The 12,998-nt window shown below is 39.1% G+C and overlaps 1 protein-coding gene across 1 annotated transcript in view; it reads right to left on the bottom strand.

The window, feature by feature from the left end:
• The window catches only part of LOC124595915 (BRISC complex subunit FAM175B-like), a 136,848-nt gene that overhangs the window by 55,225 nt on the left and 68,625 nt on the right, over positions 1-12,998 (bottom strand). The window contains exon 4 of the mRNA XM_047134828.1: positions 46-245. Within this exon, the coding sequence (XP_046990784.1) occupies positions 46-245 (200 nt within the window). The remainder of the gene's footprint in view (positions 1-45; positions 246-12,998) is intronic.

The following is a 12,998-nucleotide window of genomic DNA, read 5'->3' as shown; positions in this document are numbered from 1 at the left end:
TGAAGTGAGTGAATGCTCACAGCCATTTAACAAATGACACAGTACCTGTTACGATACCTCACAAATTTGTGATTGAAGGTGTGAGTGGATCCTGAATTTGAGACAACTGTATTCAGAATACCCATCATAAAAAGTTCTGATGACAAATTAGGTAACATTGTCTGTAGCTGTTTATGTAGCAACTTGTCCCGCAAATGTGGAACTAGAGCAGCATTTCGACGAAAAGTGTACCATCCAACAATATCCTGAGAAGAAAGAGTAATAACAATAATAACAACAACAACAACGATAACAATAATAACAACAACAACAACAACAATTACTACTGATATGACTATAAATATGGAAATAGTTTATGTGCAAGTGTTCACATGTGTGCACAATCTTTGTTATAACCACAATACTGTAACAAATATTTTCCTTCAATGTGGCAATACTTTGGGTTGTTTTGGAATGTATCTTTCAGCAAGTTCCAGTCAAAAATGTCAAACAATCAGAGTTCAACATAATGATATGCACTGTGGGGGATGGGGCTCTGGAAAACCTTTATATGTATCAGGTCTTTTATATTCATGTGACACTGCACATCCATGCGGCAGACAGTGAGCTCTGCGTTCACCAGTTGGCTTCAAAATTGGCAAATACTCTTTAAGAAAGAAGACAGGCTTGATTACATGGCTCATTATTCATCAAACTAGAGCGTTTCACGAGTTTTGTTGTGACTGACAGAACAAGCACAAACTGCACATGACAGTGCCTTTTGTGTTTACCTCCCACCTAAACTCTTTTCATTAATTATTTATGGCAGCATAGGCAAAAGATCCTGGCGTAGCCCATATCAATTCAGGCAGACTAGGAAAAAATCTTACCTCCATAGTCTCAGATGTTACTGAATTTAGCATACGTTAAAATTAAGGACTAAGTAAGGAACACGTATTTTTTTTGTTTTCTCCAAAAAAATTTCTGCTCTGAGATACAGCCCTCCAAAAATGACACTGCACATACCATTTTGAAGATGCGAATTTTGGGAAAAAAATTAAAACTGGAACAGTTCTAGATATTTTGTTGTTTTTTTTTTTATTTGAAAGACAATTGCTTTATGGTTACGAAGAAATCATCCATTTGGACTTATCTGTCAAAGTTCTTTTACGGTAGTGTTATGAACATTTTGTATAATTTATGGAAAAGAAATTTTTTTTTTTCAAAAATGCCAATCCATAAAATTGTTTTTTTTTTTTTTTTTTGGTTGGTTAGTGCCATACTCTTCTACAGTCCCTGAAAAGGAGAGCTTCCACTTTTAGGTTGAACAGGTTTTATAAACAATTGAAATTTTTGCCATACATATAACCTGTTTTATTACATCATCACATAAAAGGCTCATAAAAATCAAAAAACCTAGTCTTATTTAACATAATTTTAGTTTTGAAAGATAAGTAAGAGACTCATTTTCAAATCGTTTTAAATGGTTCCAAAATGTATGGGAAACGTCCAAAGTTTCAATTTATACAACTTCTGTGCACTCCACTCTGTTTTGTACTGAAATTAGCCAGTCAATGAACTAACAATGTGTTTCACTGCTTCAGTATCTTCCTTTGATATAGAGTGATGCCTTCCTGTTGAACCAATAGGAACTGGAGCACTTACAATCTTCAAAACATAGTGAACAGGAAATGAGCACTGATGGCATTGTTGCTGTCCTTCAGACAGAAACCTATATCCAGCAGCTCGGCCATGTGGTAGCATCAAGTTCACTACAATTTCGTTTAACTCATAACTGGCATCTATAATCTCTGCAATCCACCAGTCAGTCACAGTCATACAAACAGGCCACAAACATCCCCCTTCTCAGGTTGTGACTTTGAATATTATCCTGCTGTTTCTGAGGTGTTGGCTGAACGAACAAAATGTCTTCTTTCTTGCTCTTTAAAGTCCTTGCAATATGAGTTCGCCCATCACTGAGTACAAAAATGTGTCTTCTGAATTCCTTTCACCGGAGTAATTTGTTTGGACCATTCTTCTTTTTTCTCCTACTCACAGAATTCTTTGATTTCCTCTTTGGACAAAAGAATGAGGGCTGTGGATGTGCAAGATTTCACGACTCTCGTAAAATCCTCAGCATTCTGAATCACAGCTGTATTTGGTCTGGAAAGATTATGTTTCGTAGCATGGTGCTTCAGCTGGCCTCCTACACCATCACAAGGCCCCTTCCCGCAACCAGTAGCACTGTATACCCAGTCAGTTGTCACAAGTGACTTGCTCAATTCAAACAGTTGGAAACAATTTTTTAAATGACTAGGAGCACCATCAGAAATAATGATGATCTCTGCCCCTGTTTGCAGTTGAAGAATTTTGTGCATTGCTAGCAAAGAATGTGCCGAGTCATGTCCTATGTCATCATCACATATAACTGCGACTCTTGTGGTCTAGTTTTGAAAATATGTCACCCCTGTAAAAGTTGAAACCTGGTCGTTACTCCAATGATACCCTTGTACTTCTTGTGGGAACATTACAGATCAGTTCTCAGCAAAATCACAGTGAAGCACTAAACACAGTTCATCAGCCTGTACACACCTTTTCACTTTTGCATTGTGGTGTTGTTGCAATTTCTACAGATGCTGGTGTGTTACTGCTTTCACTGACCATTTACCAAGTTTATCTATGAAACTGTCAAAGACAACTGTTTTCTTAATTAGTTTATTTTCCTCCCATGTTGCATATGTAATTTCTGCAGTTATCTGCTACGTCTTCCAGGCCAAGTGTCTGTAAAGACAGACCTCACTTTCCAGGGCAGTCTATGGATGAATAGTTAGGTGACCCAACAGACTGCACATTCCTTAACTCCGATACATAAATTTATTTTTACATATACCATATGTTCCCCTACTGATAAAATTTTATAACTATTCTCTTTTTACTTTTGAATGGTTCACTAACACTGATGTAACATCCTGTACAATTTGGCTGTTGGCAAATATTTACTGTAAATTCCCCAAGTTATCTGTGCAGACACTGCTTTCAAAAGTTCTGTTACTATGGAAGATACAGATGTACTACCACAGTTTACATTCCACACTACTGTAGATATGACTGATGCAGATATTAGTGTGATAGTTAAAAATCACTAAAATTAAATATGTCTAGATGGCCTGCCGTAATCACTGTCTGATAATACAGAGAATTTGAAGCAAAATTAGCTCCCATTTTAACCATGATAAAGCTAAGAAAAACAAGTGCTTAGGAGATAGCCCACGTCACATTTGTCTACAAGATTGATAGCAGAAGTGGTCCAGTGTCTTCTCACATTTACATCCATCTGTTGTATAATCTTGGAACATATTCTGAGCTCACACATAAAAGAGGTACTCTTACAGAATAATCTCCTTCATGCTAATGTCAGTCATGTGAAACCCAATTTGCACTTCTCATGGGACAATTGTGACAGGATTGAAGATTTCTTGGTATGTTCATATTGTATACTAGTGAAATGTATGTCCTTTCCAACCCCCCCCCCCCTTCTACCCCCAATCTGTCCACCTCTTCCTTCATCCCCTCTGTTCATCCCCCCCATCCCCCTCCCTACCATCTGATCTCGAGCCTTTTTTTTAATATCATTTCGTCAATGAAACCTTGATTTGAAATTAAAGTTGCTTAAAATGAATGGATAAATCGGTTGGGATCCCTGATATATGGCATAATGAGAGGCCTCTTCTGATTCTGCATGTGTAGGGGTAACAACTTTAATGATAGTATTCCACACAGTCTTAATCTGCAAAGTTTCAGACAATTCAAAGTATGCCTTAATATTCTAATCACATGCTGATAAGCCATAAACATAGCTTTCCTGTGTCCTTTAAAACTGACTGCAAGGAAGAAAACAAAACAGTACATTATTGTATCAACTTGTCTTATTCTTTAAACGTCCTGCTATCACAGTTAAAAATGAGTGCAGGAAACAAAAAGAAACTGCACATTTTCACAGCACAGCAGTTTCTTTCTCACAGTCAATTAAACAGAAAACCTCTACATTGTTGTTTAGAAAATTATAGACCTTATGCTCAACTGACTGTTTACCACACACACACACACACACACACACACACACACACACACACACACACACACACGAAGTAATTGCTACACTTGCCTTTATATAGTATTATACATTTTATATACATAAATATTTATATTCCATATATATTAAAATTATGTAGTATATATGCCTTATCTCTCACAGGGAAGGTACTATTCTGTTACTACAATATCAATGAGAGACAACTGGAATCAGCTGACTTGTACAAACGTCAAGGTAAAACAATTGTAGGAATATAAAATGGAATGCTCACACAGACTCTACTGTAAGAACAATGCAGTTTACTAAGGAGACTGCTTAAAAATCACTTGTAAGTCCCATCTTATAACATGGCTCAAATCTGTGGGACCCATACTACATCAGTCTCACAAGGGGCATTTAACTTATAAAAATAAGAGCAACATGAATGGTTACAGATTTGTTTGACTTATGGGAGAGTACCACAAAAATGTTGAAAAATCTGAATTGCCAGATCCTTTAAGTAAGACACCAATCATCCCCCTATAATCCTTCCTGCAGCAACCTTGAAGACAAGATTCGGCTAATTATGTAGGCACAGAGGCATTTAAGTGGATATTTTCCCCATGTTTTGTATGTGACTGGAATGGAAAAAATCTCAGATGGGGCACCAAGCTAAGCATACACTGCCATGCTGTTCACAGTGGTTTGCAGATTATGCAGGGCATCTGTCCTAAGAGTCATCAGGCGCATTTCCTCTGTCTCTCTCTCAGCCAAATTGGTGTCACTGTCTCTATTCCAACTCTTCCATACTAACACGCTCCAGGTACAGGTCACATGTAACTACAGCAATTAATACATAAATAGATCGCAGTCGTGATTCAGTGCAATTCTGGAAATTTTGCTCATCCAGCAATCTAGTGACCTCTGTTGGTATTATCTACATCTACATCTACATCCATACTCTGCAAGCCACCTGATGGTGTGTGGCGGAGGGTACTCTGAGTACCTCTATCAGTTCTACGTACTATTCCAGTCTCTTATTGTTCGTGGAAAGAAAGATTCTCAGTATGCCTCTGTGTGGGCTCTAATCTCTCCGATTTTATCCTCATGGTCTCTTTACGAGATATACATAGGAGGGAGCAATATACTGCTCAACTCCTCGGTGAAGGTATGTTCTCGAAACTTCAACAAAAGCCCGTACTGAGCTACTGAGCGTCTATCTTGCAGTCTTCCACTGGAGTTTATCTGTCATCTCTGTACCGCTTTCACGATTACTAAATGATCCAGTAATGAAGCACGCTGCTCTCCGTTGGATCTTCTCTCTCTCTCTCTTCTATCAACCCTATCTCGTACGGATCCCACACTGCTGAGCAGTATTCAAGCAGTGGGCGAACAAGTGTACTGTAATCTACTTCCTTTGTTTTCGGATTGCATTTCCTTAGGATTCTTCCAATGAATCTCAGTCTGGCATCTGCTTTACCGACGATTAATTTTATATGGTCATTCCATTTTAAATCACTCCTAATGCCTACTCCCAGATAATTTATGAAATTAACTGCTTCCAGTTGCTGACCTACTATATTGTAGCTAAATGATAAAGGACATTTCTTTCTATGTATTTGCAGCACATTACACTTGTCTACATTGAGATTCAATTGCCATTCCCTGCACCATGCGTCAATTCGTTTCAGATCCTCCTGCATTTCAGTACAATTTTCCATTGTTACAACCTCTCAACATACTACAGCATCATCCACAAAAAGCCTCAGTGAACTTTCGAAGTTATCCACAAGGTCATTTATGTATACTGTGAATAGCAACGGTCCTATGACACTCCCCTGCAGGCACACCTGAAATCACTCTTACTTCAGAAGACTTCTCTCCATTGAGAATGACATGCTGTGTTCTGTTTTATAGGAACTCTTCAATCCAGTCTCACAATTGGTCTGATAGTCCAGATGCTCTTACTTTGTTCATTAAACGACTGTGGGGAACTGTATCAAACACTTTGCGGAAGTCAAGAAACATGGCATCTACCCGGGAATCTGATTCTATGGCCCTCTGGGTCTCGTGGACGAATAGCGCGAGCTGGGTTTCACATGATCGTCCTTTTGGAAACCCATGCTGATTCCTACAGAGTAGATTTCTAGTCTCCAGAAAAGTCATTATACTCCAACATAATACGTGCTCCAAAATTCTACAACTGATCGACGTTAGAGGTATAGGTCTATAGTTCTGCACATCTGTTTGAAGTCTCTTCTTGAAAACGGGGATGACCTGTGCCCTTTTCCAATCCTTTGGAACGCTATGCTTCTCTAGAGACCTACGGTACACCGCTGCAAGAAGGGGGGCAAGTTCCTTCATGTACTCTGCGTAAAATCGACTTGGTATCCCATCAGGTCCAGCGGCATTTCCTCTTTTGAGCGATTTTAATTGTTTTTCTATCCCTCTGTCATCTATTTCGATATCTACCATTTTGTCATCTGTGCACCAATCTAGAGAAGGTACTACAGTGCAGTCTTCCTCTGTGAAACAGCTTTGGAAAAAGACATTTAGTATTTTGGCCTTTAGTCTGTCACCTCTGGTTCAGTACCATTTTGGTCACAGAGTGTCTGGACATTTTGTTTTGTTCCACCTACCGCTTTGACATAAGACCAAAATTTCTTAGGATTTTCTGCCAGGTCAGTACATAGAACTTTACTTTCGAATTAGTTGAATGCCTCTCGCATAGCCCCCCTCATGCTACATTTTGCTTCGTGTAATTTTTGTTTATCTGCAAGGCTTTGGCTATGTTTATGTTTGCTGTGAAGTTCCCTTTGCTTCCGCAGCAGTTTCCTAACTCGGTTGTTGTACCACGGTGGCTCTTTTACATCTCTTAAGATCTTGCTTGGCACGTACTCATCTAACGCATATTGTACGATGGTTTTGAGCTTTGTCCACTGATCCTCAACACTTTCTGTACTTGAGATAAAAGTTTTGTGTTGAGCCGTCAGGTACTCTGTAATCTGCCTTTTGTCACTTTTGCTAAACAGAAAAATCTTCCCACCTTTTTTAATATTTCTATTTACGGCTGAAATCATCGATGCAGTAACCGCTTTATGATCGCTGATTCCCTGTTCTGCGTTAACTGTTTCAAATAGTTCGGGTCTGTTTGTCACCAGAAGATCTAATATGTTATCGCTACGAGTTGGTTCTCTGTTTAACTGCTCAAGGTAGTTTTCAGATAATGCACATAAAAAAAAACACACACACACACACACACACACACACACACACACACACACACACACACACACACTGGTTCTTTCTGCTGTAATTTATTCTTGCAATAACAACTGCAGTCATTTTACTGTTATGTATTTAGTCTGTTAGGCATTCAATTCTAGATTAATTTTCTTTCTTGTTTCATTTTAATGTCATCATTTTGCTCTAAAGCTGTTGATGTTTTTCCCCAGTATTCTAATACATGAACAATGTCTGAATTTCTTGTTTACAACTCACTTAGTAGATCATTAAAATTTCTCATAACCAAATAGAACACTGATTAGGGTTCAGAATCAAATAATGGTTTTTGAAGTGCAAGATTTTCATCTTCGAATATTACCTTTACTTCAAAAGCAATGCAAATGTACAATATGTACGCGGTTTCCACATATGTACGAGACCTTTTATTGCAAATTTTTTCAAATAGAACAAATCTTTATAAGTTTATACAATTTAATGCTGTTTCTTCCTGTGTTTCACAAAATCGTCAATTTTTAAGCAGAGCATTATATTGTTTTAGGGCCTGAGCAACAACAGTTTAATCTGCAAATATAAGACAACTCCGTATTTTTCAAATGACAAATTTGGGACAAAACCTATTCGTATAATCAGGTGAATAAAGTATTTACAACGTGTAGCTGGAGTCAGCCTAAACAAATACTGCTCTTCACTTCTTTCATGCAACACTTGTGACTTGCTTGCCACCCAGGCCTATGTAAACCGCTACTGCAATGCAGCAGCATTGCTCATTCACTGCTGGCGTATTGATTATTCTTCACCATTTACTGTTCCTATCAATACGTATCGGTAAAGTGAATATCGCACTAGACTAATTTGGTATCAATATTGAATGTACACACAATCATTCTATTTAATTTTCTTTGTAACAGTAAAGAAACAATACTGGGCGTCACATGAAAGACATGGTGAGTGGCATTTGTTTAGGATGACTCGAGTTACATACTGCAAAAACTAAATTGCAAATATCTGTGAAATTTTCAGAGAAAATGCGCCTGATGACTCTTCAGAGGGAAATCCGGTATATTTAGATTTATATAACCCAGAATGTGAATGATCTGCTAACGTTGAAAGGGTTACGGTCATGGGAAGGTGTGGATGAACAGTTCTTTGTTGGAGTCGGATGGAGGTGCCAATGATGTAGGAAGCCAATCTGTTATTACTCTCTCTATTAACAATTATACATGCACACAGACCAGTGGATCTGGATCAGATGGCAATGAGCCAGACGGTAGCCAGGGCTAGGTAAGTGAGCCTAACAAGACTATCCGGGCAATGGACATGGAACTGCAGGCTGGAGAGCAGCAGCAGCAGCAGCAGCTGGTTTGTCAACTCACAGCTCAGCCTGGACCATGGAGATGGAGGCACGAAGTTGCTACTTTACAGCCTGGAGACGCTGAATGTAGCAGGATCGTAAGTACGGCGCTGACTAACACGGGCTGTACACCATAGAGAGGGCTGTCTGTGCCAATGGCGATGGCCTGAACCTGGATGTTTAAAACTGTGGCCCAGCACTGATTCTGTGGGAGAGTCGTGTTATTGTCTTGCCTAGAAAGCTCTGGAATGGAGACCAATGATGGGCTTCCCGTGTTGATTGTGTGACAGATAGTCACACTGCAAAAGTTTACCAGGTCATTTGCACTTGCAAGGGCCCAATGCAAGCACGAGCGGCTTCTGCTGACTTGTGGGGTGCTCCATCAGGTGGGCAGACTATGGCTACAACCTTATTATTGGTCTGGGCTGCTTTCTGGGCTGCTACAGCATCAGGACACAACATTTCCTCCCTCATTAGACTAATTTGGTCCACTAGATTACTGCTTAAGAGTTTGGAGGCAAGAAAGAAATTGACTTTTCTATCGCTGTTTCTAATACTTTACATTCTACTGCATGAAGTTGGGCACTGCAGTAAATTCACTGTTGAGAGCAGAACTTCCTCAAATCCTTCATCACCTCAAATGACATAACTTATTTGTATTTTCTGCTACCAGTCACTTACTGGTTTTTTGCTTGATTTAACATACCATACTGCAACACATTTTGATCATCATCTGCTCATCTTGAGGCATTTACACATACTGAAAATTGCCGTTTACACATACTGGAAATTGTTACTTAAAAATAAAATGTCTTAAATTAACATAGGACTTTTTGTTTATAGTTCGCTGTTGGCGTGGTTGTTGGAGCATTTGGAGAATGTATGCCCAGTGATGTCTTCTGTGGTGTGTGGCAGTGTCTTCTTGTTCATTATAACTGACACCACAGCCTGTGTGCAATGCAGATAGTTTCCCATCATCTGTTATGATGGGAAAATTATGCGACACACTGTTCTATTTCACAGTTGTTCACTTATGATTCTGGCAACCCAAAGCTTTGTTTGCATCATTGGTACACTGGCAGAGTTGTTGCAAGACCTTACACTGTTGTATTATTTTGACACTGTTTTTTTGACATAATTTACTGCACAAATTTTTCTATTGCATTAGAACTGGCTTAAGAGTTGACATTGGTTATCTCATTAAGAATATTATCTCCATATTTTGTTTTATGAAAGGAAACTTACATTTTTCCATGACATCCATTCTTTCGCTTATTCTGATTTTGTGTAAAACTTTGAGATTGTCTTTTATTTTCAAATGGTGGGGCAGCCTATGTTCCTGATGGTGATTTGTTACATGTATTGAGTCTATAGCTGTCTAAATGTTGGGTTTTACACCATTTTCTGAAGTTTGTGTCTGTCTGGCCTCTATAAAGTTTGCAGATAATTTTGTAAATGACAGAGCATCACAATCTGAATATGACAGTGTGAATAAACTTCCAACATTGGTGGTTATTGGTACTGAAGTTTATTTTTACACCTGTTTTTGATAGTGTTGCTAATTTGTTAGACATTATACCAACATATGCCATTTTTATATATTTAACTGCTAGAGTGCTGTCAGTTGTGACTGTGGCTTAATGATGATCATTCTTTTTTTAAATTATTATTATCTGTTGCCACATTAATGAGTGAAGGATCTTATCCATTGTTTACTGTGGTTTCTATTTCTTCTGAAAGAACCAGAGGATGTAGAGAGTTTCAGGGAGAGCATTAGTGAACAATTGACAGGAAAGGGGACAGAAATACAGTAGAAGAAGAATGGGTAACTTTGAGAAATTAAATAGTGAAGGCAGCAGAGGATCAAGTAGGTAAAAAGACGAGGGCTAGTAGAGATCCTTGGGTAACAGAGGAGATACTGAATTTAATTGATGAAAGGAGAAACACAAAAACGCAGTGAAGCAGGCAAAAAGGAATACAAACGTCTCAAAAATGAGATTGACAGGAAGTGCAAAATGGCTAAGCAGGCATGGCTAGAGGACAAACGTAAGGATGTAGAGGCTTATCTCACGAGGGGTAAGATAGATACTGCCTACAGGAACATTAAAGATACCTTTGGAGAAAAGAAAACCACTTGCATGAATATCAAGAGCTCAGATGGAAACCCAGTTCTAAGCAAAGAAGGGAAAGCAAAAAGGTGGAAGGAGTATATAGACGGTCTATACAGGGGCGATGTACTTGAGGACAATATTATGGAAGTGGAATAGGATGTAGATCAAATGGGAGATATAATACTGCGTGAAGAGTTTGACAGAGCACTGAAAGTCGAAACAACATTCCATTAGAACTACTGACAGCCTTGGGAGAGCCAGTCCTGACAAAACTACCATCTGGTGAGCAAGATGTATGAGACGGGTGAAATTCCCTCAGACTTCAAGAAGAATAATAATTCCAATCCCAAAGAAAGCAGGTGTTGACAGATGTGAAAATTACCGAACTATCAGTTTAATAAGTAACAGCTGCAAAATACCAACATGAATTCTTTACAGATGAATGGAAAAACTGATAGAGGCTGACCTTGGGGAAGAACAGTGTGGATTTCGTAGAAATGTTGGAACACTGAGGCAATACTGACCCTACGACTTATCTTAGAAGCTAGATTAAGGAAAGGCAAACCTACGTTTCTAGCATTTGTAGACTTAGAGAAAGCTTTTGACAATGTTGACTGGAATACTCTCTTTCAAATTCTGAAGGTGGCAGGGGTAAAATACAGGGAGCGAGAGGCTATTTACAATTTCTACAGAAACCAAATGGCAGTTATAAGAGTCGAGGGACATGAAAGGGAAGCAGTGGTTGGGCAGGGAGTGAGACAGGGTTGTAGCCTCTCCCCGATGTTATTCAATCTGTACACTGAGCAAGCAGTAAAGGAAACAAAAGAATAATTTGGAGTAGGAATTAAAATCCACGGAGAAGAAATAAAAACTTTGAGGTTCGCCGATGACGTAATTCTGTCAGACAGCAAAGGACCTGGAAGAGCAGTTGAACGGAATGGACAGTGTCTTGAAAGGAGAGTGTAAGATGAACATCAACAAAAGCAAAACGAGGATAATGGAATGTAGTCGAATTAAGTTGGGTGATGCTGAGGGAATTAGGTTAGGAAATGAGACACTTAAAGTAGTAAAGGAGTTTTCTATTTGGGGACCAAAATAACTGATGATGGTTGAAGTAGAGAGGATATAAAATGTAGTCTGGCAATGGCAAGGAAAGCGTTTCTGAAGAAGAGAAATTTGTTAACATCAAGTATAGATTTAAGTGTCAGGAAGTTGTTTCTGAAAGTATTTGTATGGAGTGTAGCCATGTATGGAAGTGAAACATGGACGATAAATAGTTTGGAAAAGAAGAGAATAGAAGCTTTTGAAATGTGGTGCTACAGAAGAGTGCTGAAGATTAGATGGGTAGATCACATAACTAATGAGGAGTTACTGAATAGAATTGGGGAGAAGAGGAGTTTGTGGCACAACTTGACTAGAAGAAGAGACCGGTTGGTAGGGCATGTTCTGAGGCATCAAAGGATCACCAATTTAGTACTGGAGGGCAGTGTGGAGGGTAAAAATCGTAGAGGAAGACCAAGATATGAATACTCTAAGCAGATTCAGAAGGATGTAGGCTGCAGTAGGTACTGGGAGATGAAGAGGCTTGCACAGGATAGAGTAGCATGGAGAGTTGCATCAAACCAGTCTCAGGACTGAAGACCACAACAACAACAACAATTCTTCTTTCTGTTGTGTGTGTTCAAGTGGAAATTTCTGGGCTCTGTATAGCATTGATCAACATACAGTTTTTCGTGGGCAGTGGTTTGGGTGGAGGATTTTGGTAAGGTGGTATCTATAAACATTAAAAGACAGTCTGCAGACCTTCATGGCTATTGTCACTACAGTTAAAAGCTTCTGGGTTGTTAGGCTGCATCATTTTCCTCCCTAAAATAATCGAAGTTTCGACCCTGTTCTTCAGAATGTTTTAGGGTCCACTATTGATGGAACCCTGTTAGAGACCAGTGTCGCAGTTTCTGATAGAGGGGAGCTTTCCCACATTTGTGCTGGAGAAGTGGGAGTATCAGTTAAAATTCTTGTGGCTACCACTGGTGAGCCATCGTCACATGCTAAAATTCCTGCACTGATGCAGAAGAAGGGCATTATTGGCTAAACTCTTATGGATAATATCCTATGGATAATATCTGTGGCCCCTCATCTGATAGATAGGCACTACTCGACACTTATGCTGGAGAAGGGTTATTGGTTGAAATTCCTCCTACTGCTATTGATTGGCCATCATCATTGGCTAGATGTGAAA

The sequence above is a fragment of the Schistocerca americana genome, chromosome 1 (genome assembly GCF_021461395.2).
Source record: "Schistocerca americana isolate TAMUIC-IGC-003095 chromosome 1, iqSchAmer2.1, whole genome shotgun sequence".
Taxonomy (NCBI): domain Eukaryota; kingdom Metazoa; phylum Arthropoda; class Insecta; order Orthoptera; family Acrididae; genus Schistocerca; species Schistocerca americana.
The sequence above is the reverse complement of the archived record's forward strand: the minus strand, read 5'-3'. Positions and strand labels throughout refer to the sequence as shown.